At 43.1% G+C, this 22,299-nt stretch overlaps 1 protein-coding gene across 1 annotated transcript in view; it reads left to right on the top strand.

Annotated features, from left to right (window-relative positions):
- The window catches only part of DNAH9 (dynein axonemal heavy chain 9), a 304,796-nt gene that overhangs the window by 161,025 nt on the left and 121,472 nt on the right, over window positions 1-22,299 (top strand). Inside the window, exons 39-43 of the mRNA XM_024127927.3 lie at window positions 7,721-7,886; window positions 9,578-9,680; window positions 10,229-10,468; window positions 16,258-16,419; window positions 20,984-21,180. Coding sequence (XP_023983695.1) covers window positions 7,721-7,886; window positions 9,578-9,680; window positions 10,229-10,468; window positions 16,258-16,419; window positions 20,984-21,180 — 868 coding nt within the window. The remainder of the gene's footprint in view (window positions 1-7,720; window positions 7,887-9,577; window positions 9,681-10,228; window positions 10,469-16,257; window positions 16,420-20,983; window positions 21,181-22,299) is intronic.

The following is a 22,299-nucleotide window of genomic DNA, read 5'->3' as shown; positions in this document are numbered from 1 at the left end:
TGTAGTCTGCTTTAAAGGCCAGATAGTACACCCAGACAGATGTGCAAAATGTGTGTTTATAATGTGTCTGTAATGTAAAAGATGGGAAATAGCCTAATTATCCATATGATGGAATGCTCAGCATTGTTACCAAGAATGAGGAAAGTCTGTATGAATTGAGTTGGAACCATATCCACGCTCTTTATTGAGTGAGAAAAGCAAGAGATAGAACAGTGTATATAGTATTCTCCAAAGTAGTATATCTTGTTTAAAAAGAGATATATAAAAATTTGCATATATATATATACACACACACACTCATACATCTATGCTTGTATGTACTAAGAATATCTCCAGGAGGACACACAAGAAACAGCAGTTGCCCCTGGCAAGGGGAACTGGATGCTAAGAGTGGGATGGAGAATGACTTAAACTTTTTAAAAATTATGAAATATTTCAAGCATGCAGAAAAGTACAGAAAATAGTATAACAGATGCCCATGTACCCACAACCCAGATTTCACAGATGTTAACATTTTGTCATTTTGCTATGGATCTTAGCATTTTAAGTACAGCCAACATACCACCCCCATCCCTTCCTCTGTCTTGCCCCTCATTAACCGGACTAGGACCACTCGAGTTGATGTGCATTACTCCACATTTACACTCTTGATACATATATGTACCCATAAAATACACCATGTTGTTGTGTGTATTTAAATTTTAAATATGTATCATACTGTAACTTCTTTGGTAACTTGCTTTTTTCATCATTGTCTGTTTTAATGCATGCAGAACTTTCTCATTGGTTTTTTTTTTTTTTTTTTTTTTGTGGTATGCGGGCCTCCCTCTGTTGTGGCCTCTCCCGTTGCGGAGCACAGGCTCCAGACGCGCAGGCCCAGCGGCCATGGCTCACGGGCCCAGCCGCTCTGCGGCATGTGGGATCCTCCCGGACCGGGGCGCGAACCCGGTTCCCCTGCATCGGCAGGCGGACGCGCAACCACTGCGCCACCAGGGAAGCCCTCTCATTGGTTTTTCACTGCTGCATAGAATTCCCTTGTGTGAATAAAACTCAGCTCATTTATCCATTTTCCTACTAAAAGGCAGGATAATTTTTTAACATTTTCCCTTTTAAAAAACATTTTTTGAGTTATAATTGACATACAATACATGACACACATTAAAGTATACAATCTGATACATTTTGAAATATTTACCCATCATGAAACCATCACTACAATCGAAATAATGAATACATCCATCACCTCCGTGAGTCCCTCACCTCCCTTGGTAATCCCTCCCTCCCTCCCAACCCCCCCACCCTGTCCTGTGCCGAAGGCAACCACTGGTCTGTTTCTGTCACAATAGGTTAGTTTGCATTTTCTGGAATTTTATACAATGGAATCATCATACAATAGGCCATCTTTTTTTTGTCTGGGTCCTTTCACTCAGCATGATTTTGAGATTTATCCATGTTGTTAAGGGTACAATAGTTCATTCTTTTCATTCCTGAATAGCAAGATAAAATATGTAAAACACTCAAAATGATTCCTAGCATACAATAAGTGCTCAGTAAATGGAAGCTGTTATTCTAACAATATTAAAATCCTTCTCAAATTTAAAAATCTGTAAATATTATGCCATAATCTCTAAGCCCCAACTGCCAGAAGAAAAGGAGCACAAGCAAACCCCTTCTGCTTGAAAAAGGCATTTAACATAAACTATGCTAAAACAAAAATAATGTTTTTGGAAAAAATGTTCCAGCTTTCAAATGGGCAGTAACTTCACCCCAGCATGTCAATTCACTGAGGTCTCCAGGGGGATGTTTTGCAGCTCACTCATCCTGCTAGTCCATTGAATGCCATTTTTCTCAAAATCAGATGTTCTTTTATAGAGAAGGCAGGTGCTTGATATTCCCTGCATCTCTCCTCTCTATTGCATCCAGCTCTGGGATCTCCATTGAGTACTTTTCTAAACTCAGATTCAAAATTCCTTTAAATGCAAATGCGGGTTGTGTTTCAAGGCATTCACATTGCTCACCCGTGCGGATAGCACTTGCTTTATTTGAAGTTTATACTCTGCCAAACCACTGTATTATCAGTAATGCTTTTGACTGCAAGCAGCAGAAAATCTGATGATAGTGACATAAACAGAGATTCTTTTTTCATGCAACAAGAAGTCTTGAGGTAGGCAGTTGCTAATGCTAAATTAATGGTTCAGTGATATTGAGGCTATAGTAACTATTAGTCTCTTAGATGGTACCTCAGGGTAGCAGAGTGGCTGCTGCTCCGGCCATCACATCTGCATTCCAAATGGAAAAAAAAAGATAAAGGGAAGAGTTAGTGCCCATGTCAGGAAATGATAGCTCTCCAGGAACCCCACTGACTTATGTGTGTGTGTTACCGTTCAGAACTGTGTCACATGGCTGCCCCAGCTGGAAAGTGACTAAGGAGAAGCAAGTAGGAAATGGTGTCCATCATGGATCTGATGATCTTTATTTTTACAAGATGAGAAAATGAGGCTTTAGAGGTGTTAAGGGACTTCCCTCAAAGTCACACAGTGAGTTAATAGCCAGGCTGTCTTATTTCACTGAGCTACAGTGTCCATCCACTTTGATAAGACAGTAAGTCATGCATCTAAATTTCCATAATAGAATGACAACTTTGCTTCCGTTCATCTGATATCTGGAGCACATGGACGTCTCTGCCTTTGACAGTAAATAAAATAGGGCCTTCACGTGGGCACGGAAGCTGTCAGACTTCACTTGATCATTCACCAGCAGCTGCACAAATCACAGATTAATAGCACTGACACCTTGGCTGAGAGAGGCAGATCTCCGTTCCTCCAGCTGCTCTAAATGCCACAGACGCAGTTGCACTGCTTTCTTTCCCTTTGCTGAGTTACCATTTAATGATCCACCCTTTGGTGTTGATTGAAAGTTAGGACAATAAAAGATAATTTTCAGGTTTTAAAAAATATCTCCATGCCCATTTTGCAGCATGATACATCTTTTGTAAGTTTCCACGATATATGCCTTTTAGAATTGAGTGCCTGAAAAGTTTTTTCATACAAAAGTAGAGATGGATTTATACCAGTGATCTGGGGTGACACGGTTACTGTAATTCAACACAGATTTAGGTCTGAGCTTTCAAGGAGGCAGTTCATAAAGGACAATGTGACCATTTTTATTTGGTTACAGTAACTATGTCATCCCTGATTACTGGTACAAATAAGTTTCTTCTGTATTGTTCTGGAATCCCTTTTTAGCCTTTATTTTAATTGGTCTATTTTATGTCTGTTGAAATAACTTAAGCCTTTTCTCATTCATTTTGAAAATATAAGGAATTTTTAAAACTAAAAGAATTTGCAATGACCCATAGACAGGACAGTTTAGAAAGGGAAAAGGAGAGGTAAAGAACTGGGTCACAGCATCACTGGGCTTATATTTGCAGTGTGAAGCGAGTGAGCCAAAATGATGCTCGTCACAGTCCTGGATTCTCTGCCATCCAACTGCGATCTGAAGTATTAGTTCAACAAATATTTGAGTGCGTAATTACGCTAATTAGATAGGAGCTCAGGTGTCTTGAGTCCTTGTGTAAAACAGATCTCCGTCACCTATTCATTAAAAGTTTAAGGTTGGACAGGACCTTAAAAAAGATCTGATCAAACTCTCGACTTCAAAGGAGCATTACGTTATCACAGATAGACAGCTCTCGCCACTTGCCTGAATATCTTCCAAAAAGGAGATGGCACAAAATTAAATCATCAAAGACCATCTAGTGGGCAAGACACTCTACTTGGAATGGGGGGAGGGGGTTTCAAAGTATAATTGGAAATTGGAAACAACATGTTTCATACTATAGGGAAACCATTCCATAAATTTTGGCACCTCCAAATTATAGAACACAATGCAGCAATTAAAAATCATGTTTTGGAAGGCTAGGTATTATCATATAAAGAGGTTTACAATACGAGAAATGAAAAAAACATACACAGGCAGAATATACAGTATAATTCCAATTTTGTAAAGGAGAAAATCTAACAGAGCAAATAGACTAGAATGAAATACGCCAAAATAGTGAAAGTAATGCTTACTGCTAGGTGATAGAATTATGGGCAATTTTCATTTTCATCTTTATGATTTTCTATGCTTTTCAATTTTTATATAATGAATATTATTTTATAATCATGCAAAGTATGTTATTTTTTGAAAGAATAAATGAAAAGCCCTTACAATATAACTGAAACATCTTAATGTGAAAAATTGGATAATATGAAAGGAAGATAGTTCAAACACAGGTACATAAATCATGTCAGTGCAAAGTAAGACACGGTTAATTATTAATGATCTCTGTCAAAAACATGGTCAGGCAATGAGTTACCTAAACCTGGGATTTCTGAAGGGCGGAAGCCAGGTCGTAGGAAAGTTTAAGATAGGTACTTTGCTGTGGTGGTTACATAAGATGCCATAGTCAGACAGACCTGGGTTAGAATCCTGGCTTTGCCCTCAGTAGCTGTATGACCTTGGATAAAGTCCTTTTATTTCCCTAAAGCTCAGTTTTCTCATTTGTTGAAAGAAGTTTTTAAAGGTGATGACAATGCATGCTAGGGCTGCTCTGAGGGGTCAGTGATACGGTGCACATCCAGTCCCCCATACAAAGCCAGGTCCCTGGTGACGCTCTGTGAGTGAATGAACGCACGGCTCTGGTGCTCAGAGACTGGAGGAACCGCGGGACTGCAGTGGTCAAGGAAGCCCGGGGGAAGGGTTGGGACATAAGGGTTCACAAGCCCTCTCTTCCCCAGTGATATGAAAGAAGCACTGAAATGAGTATCAACAGCCCTGGGTTCTGATTCCAGCGTAGCATTTAGCCTACCTTAGCCTCTGTTTGCTTAGTTACAGAGAGGGGATGATAAGTCTTTCTTTGCCTATTCATGGAGTTTGTTATCATAATAAAAGTCATTCATTCATTCATTCTTTAATAATTTTCTGAATACCCTCCTCTGTGCTAAATAGTATTCTAGGTGCTGGGGTTATGACAGTGAGAAAAACAGAGAAGGATTCCTGGCCTTGTGGAGTTTATAATGTGGAGGAAGGGAGATAAATAAACAAGATGAATAAGAAAGACATAGAGGATATTAAGTGGTCATAAGTGTTATGGAGAAAAATGAAGCAGGGGCAGGGAATAGGAGGTGGGGTTTTAATTTGGGCTTGAGTGCCAGGAAAGGGCTTGCCGAGAAGATGGCATTCGAGTAGATAAACGCATAATGGGAGTGAGGGAGCAAACTTCTGGCATTTGGGAGAAGAGGACTGCAGACAGAGGAGGCAGCCAGAGCAGAGGCCCCGAGGCCACGAGTGACTAGTGAGTCAGAAGCAGGATGGCTGGAGGAGAGGGAGTGAAGAGAGGAGTAGCCGCAGAGGAAAACCGAGGTGCGTGGTTTCCCAAGCAACCAGACTGGCTTTTGCTCCAAGTGAGATGGGACACCACCCGAGGGTTTTAACCAGGGGGCTGGCACAGTCTCATTTACATCTTACAAGAATACCCCTGTCTTGCTGCCTGGAGAATATAGCGTAAGGATCTAGGGCAAAAGCAGCAAGACCATTTGGGAGGATGTCACAGTCACCAGGTGAGAGCCTCGGACAAGGATGGTAGCAGTGGAGACAGTGAAATGAGGTAACAAACAGGAAGCCACTTTGAAAATGAAGCAGCTCTTCAATGCACAGTGGTGGTGAAACGATGCAGGAGGGATGGTGTGAATAAAAACACGGGGCAGCTGCTTCCCTCCACGTGGCCACAGGCTGGCCGCCCAGCCGTTCCCAATGGAGAAATGCAGTAAGACTGCACAGGTGAGCTCCAGGGCTGGGTACGGCCTTGTGTGCAACCAGGCAGGACCCGGAAAGTTGGTGGGAGGGTCACATTTCTTGATATGTCTCATCCGTTTAGTGCCTTCAACATCAACATTTTTGCTGAAATGTAAACCCACTTTTGCTCCTCCAGTTCCACCTGGAAGCAAAAGAACTCACTACCATTCCATTTTAGATGGGACTTGGGGCAGAGCTCGGCCAGGAAGGGGTCCAGCATGTGTGTGCCTTTCCTAGGGAGACCTCTCTTTCTCTGGAGTACTTGACATCATCCGTTTGAGATAATCCCGTGCATTGCAAGCCCACTTCTTGTTAGCTGATGTGCTTTTCTCCTCAACAGTCCTTGAGAAGCATAAAAAGCTTAATCAACCCAAATTACAGGGTCTGCCTAATTCCAGGAGTTGATTTGAATATCATTGCTTTGGGAGGAGGAGAAACAAGTCTTCCTAAGGAGAGAATTTCCTATTAGAAGGACTGTTCTCAAAGGCATGTCCTTGACAGCCCATTAATTATATTTCATTTTGACAGATCTCATATATAGTTGTTATATCTTAAGGGGGGGAAGAAGGTGTTGGGTGATTAATTGGTTGATAGTGTATGTTAATTGCATGCTAATTAAATTTAAATTTAATTCATATTTGGAACACTTAATTTAACGTAGGACCAGATAATTGGAATATTCAAGCTTCTTGAAGGAACTTGTCTTTATCTGTCACCTTCATATGTCTGTTGACACCTCCTCCTTGTTTACAAACTTGTTTTTCAAGAAAAGGAATCAGATGGTTCTTAGAGCCTCCAGCGGTAATAGTATTGGTTCTTGCAATACATAAATATTTAATTGCTTTATTGAAAAAAATACATGTATCTCCAGCCTATTACTTAAATTTGCTGTAAACAAGTCCTGTCAGGCTGGAAAACCGTACTCTTTGATTGCTTCCCTCTGGCTGGGTAACTGAAGAAGCAGCTCCAGGAGGGAGTCTGTACTTGGTTTCCAGAAAGGCACTGAAGATGATCTGATACCTGAAGGCAGAGGGGCGCTGTTCATGATACTGGAAGCTTCTGGGAAATTCTCTGGGGCTCTAGTTTCTGCTCTCCCTCAGGGAACCCCAGCAGGTGAGCTCTCTGAGAATACTGTTGACAGACTATCCGGTGTTTCCTCTCTTATAGCCCAGGGGTGGAAGGAGCCTCCTCCCAGCCCTGGGATGGGCTGCTCCCCTGCTGTCTTAGGTAGAGAGGGCAGGTCTCCCCAGGATCTGGTTGTCTGCAGATTTCCTTGGGGGTAGAGTACTAGGCCTTGGGACTCCTGTTTCTAGTCTACAAACAAAGAAAGTGGACCGCAAGTGTGGTAGAAGGGACATGGGCTTTGAAGTTTAGCTGGTTTGGATCTGTATCCCGGCTCTACCTTAGAAGAGTTAATTCGTTCTTCTGAGTCTCAGTTCTGTCACCTACAAAAGGGATGATGGTACTAATCTAGTAGCAGTGTTGTAAGGATTCAGTGAGACCATAAATGTCTGTAAAAACCTAACAGAGGGACTTCCCTGGCAGTCCAGTGGTTAAGACTCCATGCTTCCAACATAGGGGGCACGGGTTCCATCCTCGGTCGGGGAACTAAGATCCCGCAGGCTGCACAGCGCAGCCAAAAAAAAAAAAAAAAAAAACCCTAACACAGTGCACAGTCAGATGTTCGAAGCCTGGGCACTGCTGTCACCACTCCTGCCTGGTCATCGGCCGCCTTCCCTCTGGTCCTATAGAACTGCCTGCTGCCGGGAGCAGCTCTTGTTGTTTGCACGCTACACCATGGCTTGTCCTTGACATTGGACTGTCTTAGAACTGACATCTGAGCTTTGAACATCCTTCCCTCACTCGTTGGCTCTCTCCTCAGCTGTCCTGGAGAAGCCTCTGGAGAAGAAAGCGGGCAGAAATTACGGCCCCACAGGCAACAAGAAGCTTATCTATTTCATAGATGACATGAACATGCCTGAGGTGGACGCCTACGGGACTGCACAGGCCCACACCATCATCAGGCAGCACCTGGATTACGGCCACTGGTAGGAGCACACATAAAGGGACTCGGCCGGGTGGGGAACAGGTCCAAGGCCGATCACTGTCCTGTTGTTGGAGCTGCAGACCTCAGCTCAGCTCTAGCGCCAGATGAGAATCGCCACAGCAAACTGAGTCCCTCATGGGATTCTGTTTCCTGAGTGCTCTTCCTTCCAACAGGGGATTGAGACTCACCGGAAGAGGCTGGTCAGAGAAGGTACTGAGCTCTCACTTAAGGAAAAATGTCTACTTTTTCCCTCAATATTCATCTCTAAAGCTGCCTTCTCCAAGCTCCCAAAGCAGAATTAACCAGTCCGCCTCCCCCTCTCCCCTGTGGTCCTATTGCAGTGAGCAGGGCCTTCACTGAGAACAGCTAACATTCTGTATAGTGCACGTGTGTTTGCGGGTCTTAATAGCCTTTGTCTTTGCAGAGCATCTCACAGGCTCTGATGTTATCTCCTGCAACAGAACAGTCTTTAATGGCAAAAGGTCTAAACTTGCCAGAAAGAAAAAAGCAAGTCAGTGATTTGAGATAACTCTGGCTCACCTTCCTACCTCACACTGAATCTACTGCTGCTGAGAAAAAAACAGGGAGGGCCAAGAGGGAATTCAGAGAGAGGAATTACAGTTATGACGACAGTCACCCGAGTTGCCTTTCATTCATTCCTAAGGTCTTTGTTGGACGTGTGCCATGGATCACCACCCACAATCTCCATACCAGTATTCGAGCAGCTGAAGTCTCCTGGAAAAAAATCAGGCTACTTACTGAATAGTTTTACTTTAGATTCATGGTCACAAACCTTCAATGGGAAGTAGAAACTTCCTGGAAATTCTACTGTATTGCCTTCATATGTTTACATTTTCACCCTCTGAAATGTCTACTTCATGCCTTCTCCTCTCTCCTCAAACTTCCCACCCGACCTCAGCTGATGGTCATTCCTGCCATCTCCATTTCTAGCTTCCACACCTATACAATTTACTTCCATCCCTGTGCATCTTTTTCTCCCTCACCTTATTACATTTTCCCTGAGGCTCAACCACCCACCAGCATCTTGAGTCTACTCTCTCCCATCTCTTGAAATCTCACTTCACCTACTAGTTCCCCTATCTCCTGATGGGCTCCTTCATATCAGTGTCTAAATTTGCACAAATTTATCCTATTGTGTTAAAAAATCATTTTCTAATTACTGCTCTGTTTCTCTCTACGTAACCAGATTCTCTCCTCTGTCTCCACCTCCTCATCTCCTGCTCACTCCTCTGTCCACTAAGATTAGGTTTCTATTTCCTCCACTTTACTGAACTGTTCCTGCTCAACTCACTGTATCTTTATCGTGAAATCCAACAGACCCCGTTGGGTCACCATCTTTCTTATCTTCTCTGCAGCACTTGATGTGGTTGACTGCTCTGTCCTGTTGGAAATACTGGCTTCCTTTGCTTTCTGGATACTACACACCCTTGATTTCCTCCTGCCTCTTTGACCATCTTTGTGGTCTCTTCTTCCTGCGCTACGTCCATAGATGTTGTATCCCTTAGGAATTTGTCCTAAGCCCTTGTCTCTTCTTAGTTTCTACCAATGTATCTAGACTGTTTTTTACCCCCGAACGCATGAATGATCGGACACATCCCAGCTCACCTTGACAGCACACTTACCTGCCTCCGCCCTCACTCAACTCTCGTCCCTGGTTTCTGACTATTCCAGGTATGATCGAAAGAAACTGTCCCTAAAGGAGGTCATGAATGTCCAGTACGTTTCCTGTATGAACCCCACCGCGGGCAGCTTCACCATCGACCCACGGCTTCAGGTACAGGAGGAACTGTGACCCTGGGGTCCAGGCTGATGTCACTGGACTATGTGTGATAATCGGCCCCTGCCCTGTCCAGCCTCTTCAAGTGGTAAATCGTACAGGATGCTGACTCACATTTCCAGGGAGACAGAAACCCCTCTAGACCCAGAGCTCTGAAGCCTCTTGAGCCAGAAGGAATCAGGGTTCATCTAATTCAACTTGGTCTTCAGGTTGAGAGAACTCCGGGGAGGTGAATGACCCTCCCCAGGTCATGTGCATTCTCGGGATCACATTCAGATTTGGGCTCGGATTCCCAGAGTCCAAGTTCCATTCCCTTCCTGCTACACCATGCTGACGTCTTTGACCAGAGGCCCAGAACCCATTAATCATTTTAGGTTCAACCTAAGTTTGGGTTTAATGTGAGAAATGTGGCCAGAATGTAGAATTCAAAGCACTTCTGAGAATTCTTCACCATCTTATCCAAATCCTGAAGAGGTGATTTCTATCCCGTGACCACAGATGTCTAACTCGTGGCCTCCTCCACGTGCCTCTCCTCCCCTATCCAGCGTCACTTCAGCGTGTTTGCCCTCTCCTTCCCGGGAGCAGACGCCCTGTCCTCCATCTACTGCACCATCCTGGCTCAGCACCTGAAGCTTGGGAACTTCCCGGCACCACTGCAGAAATGCGTCCCCCAGCTGATCCGCGTGGCCCTTACCTTCCACCAGAAGATCGCCACCACGTTCCTCCCCACAGCGATCAGATTCCATTACATCTTCAACCTCAGGGACTTGGCCAACGTTTTCCAGGTGGGTCCATCGGCTCCAAGACACACTGGGAGGCTTAGCCATCATCCTGTCCCCTCCATTCTTTGCCAAACTCTCAGGCAAAGGCACGGTTCATACGGAGTGACGAATGTACAAGTAAGCAGAGTGCTGTGGGGTCCGTGAGGGTCTATTCAACATAATAGAATTCTCTTTGCCCATTAAATTACTTCTTGGTAAGCAGAGTGTATTTATTTCTGAGTTGGTTCCTTCGGGCTGGAGAAGGCTTAGCATTTTGGAGATAATGTCATCTAATGGTTCCAACGTGCCTAGAAAAGAAAGTGACACAGAAGAAAGTGAGAAAACTATTTTGCAGGCCCTGGTGGTACACCCATCATTCTTGGGATGAAAAATAACATCCCCTAAACCATGCAGGATAGCTCTGCTTCCTAAAGAAGCCACGTCATACTATTCCGAAGACACCATCCGCCAGCCACTGGGATGCGTCACTCCTAAAAATTCCAGTTTATTTTCCAGGTCAAAGCCATTTCAGATCCTTCCAGCTGCTCATCTGAATAGTGGTGACCTGTGTCTGGCTGGTGCTTCCAGTTGCTTGCCCCTTCACTATCAAAACCTCCAGAGGGCAGTGCATCAAACCCGGCCCCCTCTTCCCCTTGGCCAGGCACCGCATCCTCTTGTGATGGGTCCACAACCCTCCCGTCCTGGATGAGAATCTGCAGAAACTGCTCTTCAGAGAGACCCCTCTCCAGGATAGTTCTGAGCCATTATTGAGGGAAAGTGCCTTTTATCCCAAGCAGAGGCCACACCTGTAGGGAAATATCAGCATGATCAGGGAGTGAGGCATGACCCTCCATGGGGAGCACATGTGTTTGGGGATAATTACACTACCTGTGCAGGTAGGGCTCTGGGGAACCTCAGACTAGCAAAGGTCCAGACTCTGAGGCCATAGAGCCTGCAGGTTCCATGGTCAAAAGAAGCAGAAACCCACTAAATATTAGTTCAAAGATCCAAGAGTGATGCTCCCAAAAAGCTTACCTGGAGGGTGAACCACAGCCCCACAGCCAGGCTGAGTCTCTGAGAGCTCCGGTGAGCTGGCTCAAGACAGCGCTCCTGGGTCACGTGGCTCCCAAGCGTTAACTCAGCTACAAATGAGGAAACACACCCGCAGAGCTTACACAGCCAGCCGGGGAAGGAGCCAGAATAGAACCTAGGTCTTTCAGGTCCCTGGCCAGAACCCCTTTCCACCACGCCATTCTGTCCTTCTCACCCGTTCTTTCTATGAGGAGAACAGCATAAGACAGTTAAGGCAGCCAGAAGGACTCAGCTCCAAGCCTGTAAAACCCACAGCTCCGTGGCCCTCGGACCTGGATGGTGGCAAAGTTTGTGCATTCCCACCCTTACCTCCCATTTACTGAGTATTAATTGAGAAAGGCTTCTCTTTTTTTTTTTTAATCACACAAGCCGTCTCTGAAATCTCACTGCGACAGGATGAGCGGGGGGCGTCCCCATGTGCATCTTCCAGATGAGCAAAAAGGAGTTGAGCCATTTGATCAAATTCACGCTGCCCGTGGTGGCAGAACTAAAGGGGAAAGAGGCATTCGGTCTCCCTCACACGAAGCGCCAGCCCAGCTCCTGCCTGGACAGCGCCTTGTCACCTGTGTGACCTGAGATTCATACTCACGACAACCCTTTGGGATACACGTTATTATCCCAATTTAACAGAGGCTCGGAGAAGTTGCCAGCTGGTAGATGACGGCATGAATGGCCGTGGCGGTAGAAAAGTACACACCGTGTTAGTGGGATAACAAGTAGGTGGAAGCGGACAGTGACGTGGAGAGGTCGCGAGCAGTGAGATGGGGGAGGGAATTTGAGAACAGAGGGGATCCTTGTAAAAAGTCCGCCTTCAGTCTGTAATACAGCTGGCATTTACTGAGCCAGTCCGACACCCTCTGCATCTATTAGCTAATAATTTAATCCTCACAACAACCGTATCAGGTAACATACTGATCATTTCCAATTTAGAAATGACAAAACCGTGCTACAGACAAATCGAGTAGCTTGAGTATGATCGGCTTAACTGGTAAACAGAAGCCTCATGTCCCAAACTCGGCGGGGTCAGCTCTACTGTGCCGGGAATTCGGGGCAGCAAACACTTCCTCAGGGAGGAGGGTTCTAGTCCAACCTGTTTTAGTGGCGACCGTGCAAAGTCAAGGAGGAGCCAGGGACGGGAGATACTGGCATGGGAGGCTAAGTCTGTTTCTTTTCCGGACTCAGGCAGCCTGAGTGGCACCCCCTGGGCTCTGTGTCCCACCCTGGCCTCCCTGCAGCCTGCCAGCTGTCAGCCCCCTGCCCCAGGTCGGGGAAAATGCATCCCTACTGGAGCCCCTGCCTCCCTCCAGCGCCGCCCCTCCCCACCCTCCTCCTCCAGAGCCCCGCTGCAAGGCCACAGCTTGGCTACAACGTCCCCCTCCCGCCCCCTCCGGCCTGCTTGTCTGTCGGAAGAAGGCCTGACAGAAGAGCGGAAGGGAGGGTGTTGTCCCCGGGGAGACAGGCGCTGCCTGGAGAGCACGCTGTTTTCCTCCATCCGGCTTGATCCAAGACTCAATCATTCAGACCTCCTCTGCACTTCACGCACTCTGTCCAGAATTCGGGCATCAGGACAGAATTTGATAGTGCCCTGAGTAGCAGAACTCGTTAACCGTTCCCATCTCAGTGCTACACAAAACTGTCTAAGACTGTGCAAAGTTTGCTCTTGACGTGCTCTCATCGACTCAGCCCTTAATTGTCAGTCAGCCTGAGTGTTCGGCTGTAACAGGGCTTATACACATCAGCTGATGGCACCCCTCACTGTAAAACCCAGTCCCGGAGTCAGCACTCCCGGCGGGGCTTCTTCCCGCCTTCTGCACCTCGCACAGGGCTGGTACCTAGGAGACCCGGGAAGGAGACAGGGGCCGAGATGTATGTGTGCGTGGGCCCAAAGGGACCAAATGAGATTTCTTTCTTTTTCTAAAATAAACTAAAATATTTTTCTAAAATATTAAAGTATAGCATCCAAGTAGAAAAGCACACAGGCCATAAGCATAGAGCTTGGTTAATTGTCACAAAGTCATCACAGCTATGTAACCACAACTCAGATCAAGAAGTACAACATTCCCAGCATCCATGGAATGCCTCCTTTTTCTTGCTTCCATTCACTCTTTTCTCCTCCTTCCAGAGCTAATTAGTGTCTGGACTTCTAACACCGTAAGTTATTTTGGCCTATTTGGGGACTTTATATAAATGGAATCATATGGTAAATATCCTTTTGTGTCTTTGTTCAGTATTACGTTTGTACTTATACAATCATGTCATTGGTAAAAATGAATCATAGTAACAATTTCTTTCTTTCCAACCCTTAAATCTTCTAATTTCTTTTTCTTACTGTGCTGTCTACAGCTGCCACTACAAGGAAGAGAAGTGGTGAGAGTGGCATTTTGCAGCGTTCCTAATTTTAGGGGAAAGCTTTTAATAGTTGGCCATTAAGTGTGATGCTTACTATAGATTTTTGTGGGTGCTCCTTACCAGTTTAAGAAAATTTCTTTCTGTTTATAGTTTACCAAGAGTTTTTAAATCATGAGTATTTGTTGAAACTTAAATGATTTTTCTATATCTGTTGAAATAATTATATCCACTTTTTTCTCCATTTTTTCTGGAAATGGGATGAATTACATTGATTATTCTTGAATGTTAAATCAACCTTGCATTCCTGTAATCAACCCAACTTAGTTGTTACATGGTGAACTTATTTTCTGGATTTCATTCACTGTTTTTTTCTATATAACATTTGCACCTATATTAATAAAATTTTCCTATAATTTCTCTTTCTTCTAGTATTCTTAGGTTATGAAGTCCTCATAAAAAATGCATTGGGAAACGTTTCCTCTTTCTCTACTCTCTGGAAGATTTTTTAAAACACTGTATTGTGCCTTTCTTAAATGTCAGAAGAATTTAATGATGAAACCATCTGGAGTTTCCTTTGTGAAAGACTAAATTATAAATTCAGTTTATTTAATACATATTAGACAATTCACATTTTCTATTTCTTTATGGATCAGTTGTGGTAAGATGTCAGTGTCATCAATTTCTAATTTATTGGCACAAAATTGTTTATAGTATCCTGTTGTTATCTTTTAAGTATTTGTTTTATCTGACATATGTTCTCTTTTTTATTCTGGCTATGTGTGTCTTAGTTCTGTTTTTTTCTTCCTGTCTTCTATCAGCCCTACCAGGGAGTTATCAATTGTGCTAGTCTTCTCAAAAGAAATGGAAAAAGAAAAGAAAAGTATACCAATATTACGTGTTTGACTTTATTGGTTATCTCTATTTGATATGTTTTTTATATTATTAAAATTTGCTCTTTTCTTTATAATCTCTTTCTTCCTACTTACTCTGGGATTGGGGTAAGTTTATTCTTGTTTTTCTAACTTCTTGACATGGCTACTTAGATCATTAATTGTCAGCCTTGCACCTCTTCTGAAATATTTATCTTAAGGCTATAAATTTATCTCTAATTGTACCATTCACTGCATCATGCAGGCTTTTATGTGTTATTTTTTTTTCATTCATTTCATAATAGTTCTTAATTTTCCCTATGATTCCTTCTTTAACCCATGGGGTATTTGGAAGTATATTGCTTTATTTCCAAAATTTAGAGGCACTCAACATGACCTGGAAGAAGCAAACCTGTACAAAGGAAAATAATTTTAGAAACTTATAATTCTTCTATATTAATAGAGATTTATATATAAAGGGCTATGAGGGGCACATCAGAGGGATGTTGTTGGACAGGAGAGGAGATTTCCTGGAATACTTCAGCAGAGAGCAGTGGAGCTAGATCTTGAAAGACGAGCCGAGGAAGTAAAGCAGAAGGCATGGAGGCACAAAAGTATTCAGGGTTAGAAAATAATTTGCAGTTGTGAAACTGAAATCTAGATTTTATGGGAAGTGATGAGGAACCAGATTGGTAGTTTTATTATGTCCAGATCTTTATGCCACGCGGATGAATCTGAGCATTATTCTGTCCGTAATGAGGAACAATTAAAGGACCCCTTTTCTTGTAAGACAAGAAAGAAAGCAATGAGGAAAAACAAGGCATCGATGAGCTCGAAGTTACAGGATTTGAAGTCATCGAGAGGCTCTAATCTCAGTGGTCTCCATTTTTCCTTGAAAAAGGGGGATAGGACACTGGCTAATAGTAACAGAGAGGTGACAGAAATTTGAAAAGAAGAGTAAATATTTGGAACGATCCCTGAGGTATATAAGAAGGAGAACTTACTAGAGATGAATTAATGGATTACTGGCCTGCGAAGGTTAGCTATATTCATTCCAGCCCTATGTCATCTTCTGATTTTACATAAGCAATCATCACCCAGATTAGTTTTCAAAGTGGTACTTGTAGAATAGAAATACAGCAGAGAAGCAGCCTCGCCTCTCACTGTGGTGATGTGGAAAGTAGTGGTTGAAAATCCAGGCTCTCAGGTCAGACAGACCTGGTTTCAAAACTGTGTGGTTTTGAACTAAGGCCACTTACCTTATGACATTGGGCATGCTTCCTGTCTTTCTGAATCCCAACCTTCACATTATACAAAATGTATACAATTTACAAAATGACTATTGTAAAAATTACTTTGTAGCATCATGGATGGTTAAATGAGCTTTTTCTGGCAAAACATCTCGTTCAGTACCTCTCACATACTGGCTTCTATCAATTGTAACTGTTGTAGTTTTAAATTGCTATTCATGTTATATTTTGTTGCTGTTTATTCTCCTTAAAGGGCATTCTCTTCTCCTCTGTGGAATGTGTAAAGTCCACACAAGACCTAGTAAAGCTCTATCTGCACGAATCAAATCGGGTTTATCGGGATAAGATGGTGGAAGAGAAGGATCTTGATCTTTTTGATAAGATCCAAGCAGAAGTGATCAAGAAAATTTTTGATGTGAGTATTGCCCTGTGAATTCATATTTACATTTGAAAAATAATCATAATTATGCAAGTGATCACCCAAATGATAAAAATCTAGCCCATAAATTGAAGAACATCAGGATTAGATAAGGAAATAAAATCTGTCATTATTTTGCCTAAGTGAAAAATGCTGGAGCAAGAAGAGACACAAATTAATCATAGAATCTCGGTGTTGTGAGGTCTGTGCAGACCATCTGATCCAATCCTCGTCCTATATTAATGCCTCTCAGTACCATTTCTCAGATTGGTCATCCCAGATAATGCACCAGCATCCTTGGAAATACACTATCCTGTCTTTCCAAAGGCAGCCACTTTGGAATGGCTAATGGCTGGAAATTTAGAACGATTTTGAAATTTGGAACCTTTGGAACAACTTTAAAGACTGGAGATTTAGTTAAATAATTATCTGAAATTCATTTCCCTGTCTACTAATCCTAGGTCTACATGACAAACCTTCATATATTTTAAGACCATTTATCTTGTCCTTCCTGGGTCTTTGCTTTTACAGGCCAAAGAGCCTCTGTTCTGTTAGCCATTTCTGACAAGACTTATTTCCAAACCCAAAGCAATTTGACATCATCTTTATTACTCTTCCATCAGTTCTCCCCTCTGAAATCATGGTGTCTGACTTTCATCACACAACCCAAGTGGGGTCTGACCAAAATCAAGATCAGCATTCCCCTCTTCTTATGTACTATAATTTCTGTTGCTGTGTTTGCCAAAATATGTCTTGCTAAACAGTTGTACCACAATATACTCCTTGGAAAGAAGGTATCCATGATGAAATAAGTTGAGAAAGTACTTCATATTTTTTTTATCCCCATAACATTTTATTGTTTTGAATTTTTTTAATTGAAGTATAGTTGATTTACAATGTTGTGTTAATTTTTGCAGTACAGCAAAGTGTTATTCGGTTTTTTATATTCTTTTCTACTATGGTTTATCATAGGATATTGAACATAGTTCCCTGTGCTATACAGTAGGACCTTACTGTTTATCCATCCTATATGTAATAGTTTGCATCTGCTAAACCCAACCTCCCACTCCATCCCTCCCCACCACCCTCCCCCTTGGCAACCACAAGTCTGTTCCCTATGTCTGTGAGTCTGTTTCTGTTTCGTTAAGTAAGTTCATTTGTGTCATATTTTAGATTCCACATATAAGTGATACCATGTGGTATTTGTCTTTCTCTTTCTGACTTACTTCACTTATAATGATAATCTCTAGTTCCATCCATGTTGGTGCAAGTGGCATTACTTCATTCTTTTTCATGGCTGAGTAGTATTCCGTTGTGCAATATATATGAGAAAGTACTTCATATTATAGCCCTCTCTTGGAAATATACAGTACATTCAGCACATTAAAGCCCTGAAAATCTTGAATAAGCCTGATTCATGCATCATTTCCCAAACATATTGGACCCTAAAACTCTTCCCTACGTAAAACCTACTAATAATTTGAAGAATGAATGATTGATAGAATATGCCCAGGGTAGCACAGGTATACGTTAACACAGTCTAAGATCTTATGACATTTCTTAGTGTCAGAATTACCCCACAACTAACGGTGAGCTTTCTGTTGAACAGAGCACCGGATTTTCCACACATACTGCTTATCTATCCTCTCTTGAACTTAGAATAATCAAATCTTGTATTTAAATATACCACGCTGTCCCTTTGCTCACCTTGTTAGGTTTAGCTCCACATTTTTTCCTGATAAGATTCTGGGTCCACCTCTGAAGATATATACAGTTTATTCCAACCTATATGACAGTCTTTTGAATGTTTGGACAGCATTTTAAGTAACTTATCTCAGTCTGCTCTTTACTAGTCCAAATACCCTAAATTCCTACACTCGTCCCATCCTTTTTATTTTATTTTATTTTATTTTTTTAACATCTTTATTGGAGTATAACTGTTTTACAATGGTGTGTTAGTTTCTGCTTTACAACAAAGTGAATCAGTTATACATATACATATGTTCCCATATCTCTTCCCTCTTGCGTCTCCCTCCCCCATCCTTTTTAAATGGCCTGATGTTCAGCACTCTCACATCATAGCTGCCTCTCCGTGAGCGTCGTAGAATTTGCCAATTTGTGTGTTCATTGTTGGCTCTGCACATGAGCCCTGACTGTCATCTTAAGTTGGTCTGAGCTAGCACTTTAGAATAACAACATTCAGTCTTTGAAATAGAAGTTCCTACGTGGGTCTGTCTACTAAGAACAATCCTTTAATCATAGGCCTAGATATAATTAATACTGCCATCATCCTTCCCCAACAACATTTAAAATGCCAACCTGAAGCACCCTGGCTACACCAAATCTTTGTATTGGTATTAAAGGAAAGTTGCCGATACTCAGCCATAAAAAAGAATGAAATAATGCCACTTGAAGCAACGTGGATGGAACTAGAGATTATCATACTAAGTGAAGTCAGTCAGAAAGAGAAAAACAAATACCATATGATATCACTTATATGTGGAATCTAAAATATGACACAAATGAACCTATCTACGAAACAGAAACAGAATCATGGACATAGAGAACAGACTTGTGTTTGCCAAGGAGGAGAGGGTTGGGGGAGGGGTGAATTGGGAGTTTGGGATTAGCAGATACAAACTATTACATATAGAATGGATAAACAACAAGGTCCTACTGTACAGCACAGAGAACTATATTCACTATTCTATGATAAACCATAATGGAAAAGAATATTTTTAAAAAAGAATGTGTGTGTGTGTGTGTGTGTGTGTGTATATATATATATATAAATAAATATATATATATATATATATATAACTGAATCACTTTGCTGTACAGCAGTAATTAACACAACATTGTAAATCAACTATACTTCAATGAAAAAGAGAAAAGTTGCCAAATTTCCAACACGGAATTGATACAGTCCTGTTTCCACCGTTAAAAGCTTAAAGTTCTCTTATTTGTGGCCATTATATGATACAACATCACTATTAAGAAATCTTTGATTCACTGGGTGGGTTGGTTTTCTCTCTTCCTTCTACACATCTGGCTGTGATCATAAATCAGAGCCTTGCTTTGTTCATCAGAGAGTCTTAGTAGACCAGACTTTTCAGAACTGCACTTTCATTGTTCTTCTGCCAATCATTAGTGTAAATTGACTGCCATCAGGACTGCTTCCCAGTATATTAGCCCATTTTCAAACTGGGTAGATGTATTCCCATATCCCTTTCCCACATGTTTTCCTCAACCAGCAAGAATGGCTCTCCTGCATCACATTAAATCTTATCCAAATGTCTGGACATTTGTTGTTACTATCTAGCAAAGCCAGCATAGTTTAAAGGTTTTCTATGGCCCTGAAACCACCTTCAAAATAGAATAACTCTTTGATATTTAACTCTTTCTACTTCCTTCTTCTTATAACCAAGTAGCAGGACTGGCTTCTTGTAGATGTTACTGCCATCCTCACTTTCCCTCCCTCCATTAGGTTTGAAGCATCTTGTCCCCTGGGCTCACAAGGCTAACCCTACAGTGATGTATGCCCTGGGTAATGCCTCTGCTGTTGAATAGCATGCTGATTTCCCCCTTCCCGGGTGGATCCTCCATTCTGAACCTTAGAAAAGAACAGCAGGTGGGGACAATTGTTCATGCTGGCCTAAATTCCTACTCACACATTAGCAAACCTAGTCTTTCTTGGACTTACTTCCTCTACAATCTCCACCTCTTGAAGTCTCAAACATTTGCGTTTGATAAGTAAATAGTTCCTTTCTGAATTAAAAAAAAAAATTAGCTACCTCTTTGAAACTTAAAGTATAGACTGGTAGTGAAGAGACATAGACCCCTATCTTTTAAGTCAATTTTTTACTGGGTATTTATTAAACATGTTAAGGTTTGCCCTGTGGGCAAGGGCTGACACACAATAAGCCCAAATCTTTAAAAATGTTTTATAAATGGGGGTTCTATTGTCAGTGTTTTAATATTATCATCGTCCCCATAAACGAATCAGTCACCTAAGGACGGCTCATGGCACATTTTTCAGAAACCAAGCCCTCTGGGTTGAGCCTGTAACGTTGGGGCTGGCAACCTGTAGTGTGCAGTCTCACAGGAAATAGAAAAGGATGTTCTGACACTGCTATGGGTTGGGAAGCAAGACCTGTCTGAATGGATGTGGGAGAGGTGAGGCCTTTGGGCCAAGGACTGGTGGAAGCCAATCCTGGTGAAAGAGCCCCTGCGGAGGGAAATGCACCCGTGTGTCCCCTCCACTGCTCTGCTGGGACAGGGATCTTACTGTACGTGAGGGAAGGGCACCTCCCACCTTCCATGTCCCATCCTCAGCCCACAAGGAATAACCAACATCATCTGTGACTTCTCAGACGTTGTAAATGAATGTTAAACATCCACGTTTTAAGGGCTTCTCAAGAAAAAAGGAAGTGTTGGAAGCAGCACTGATGATTTTTAGAGCATGCTCAGAGAGAAAATGCAAATGAGGTGTCTCCACTCTGTGTGGAACCAGAACTGAGAGTCACTAAGGAGGGTCCCTGTCCCTGTGTCTCGTCACCAGGATCTCGAAGAGACAGTGGAACAGACCCAAAGCCTGAACATGTATTGCCATTTTGCAAATGGTATTGGGGAGCCCAAGTACATGCCTGTACAATCGTGGGAACTTTTGACCCAGACTCTGGTGGAGGCCCTGGAGAACCACAACGAAGTCAACACAGTGATGGACCTGGTTCTCTTCGAGGACGCGATGCGCCATGTGTAAGTGTGCTTCTCATCGTGCCTTTCCTCAGCTGTCTCCTCTTCCCAGTGTCGGGGGTCTCCTTTGGGCACTTGAGGACACTTTGATGAAACCGGGAAAGCAGCCACTGCTTCTGCCATGAAGGTCAAGACGGCGGCTGGTAGAGCAACAGCTGTGGCTTCTGCCACTGGCTGTAGCCGGGGCAGCATCGTGATGAACTCGGGAGGAACTGGATTTATTTCCTTGTCTGCCATTTACAGTCCTGGGCCTGATCATGGTGACACCAAGGGGAAGTGGGAGATCATAAAATAAGGCACCAGAGCAGCTCAGGACCTGCATTCCCAACTCATACTAAGTCCAATGAGATGGAAGGTTTTAAGTGCACATATTTCAAAAATTAACTCTCTTTTTAAGTCTTGCTGCTATCAAGTGAACCATGGAGAGTAGTCACCAAGCCTCCCAGATAGTTTATACTCACACTGATGCTAACCCTATACTGCTCTTTATATTCCCCAATCCGAGGTGCATGTACCACCCCTCCTGCCTTCTAAGATCTCTCCACCCTGCCCCTGCTACCCAGAGTCTCCAACAGCAAAATCCACTTTATCTTCAACTTCGCTGAACTTCCACACTGATGAATTCTAACTGAAACCTAACTGAACCCTGCATTGAGGAAAGCAGTTTTTTTCTTCCCCTTTCTATGCACCCCAGGGCCTAGAGAGAGGTACAGACCCTCCTTCTCCCCCACCCCACACCAGTGGCATATTGAAACCATTTCTCCTTTTATCTTTCATGAACCCCAGTTCTTCTGAAGCACAAGTACCTGGACATCCCTGCTCATCACCCCTACTTGTCACTGTCATCTGCTGACTTCCTGTTGCTCCCCATCTTGTACCACCTTCCTCGGTGCTTGGACCACTTTCTCTCCTCAGCCACCCCTTTCTTCATTCCTGGCATCTGTGTGTCACCTGGTCCTTCTATTCCTTGGCCTCCTTAGCTCCAGCGATGTTCCTTCCAGCCCACCTCAGCCACTCACTCACGTGTTCCTGCCCTAGAAGTTCTATCATCAATAATGAACCCATGGGGCTTCCCTGGTGGCGCAGTGGTTGAGAGTCCACCTGCCGATGCAGGGGACGTGG

Source organism: Physeter macrocephalus, chromosome 14 (genome assembly GCF_002837175.3).
Source record: "Physeter macrocephalus isolate SW-GA chromosome 14, ASM283717v5, whole genome shotgun sequence".
In the NCBI taxonomy this organism is placed as follows: Eukaryota; Metazoa; Chordata; class Mammalia; order Artiodactyla; family Physeteridae; genus Physeter; species Physeter macrocephalus.
Note: the sequence above shows the minus strand (reverse complement) of the source record. Positions and strands in the feature narration are given on the sequence as shown.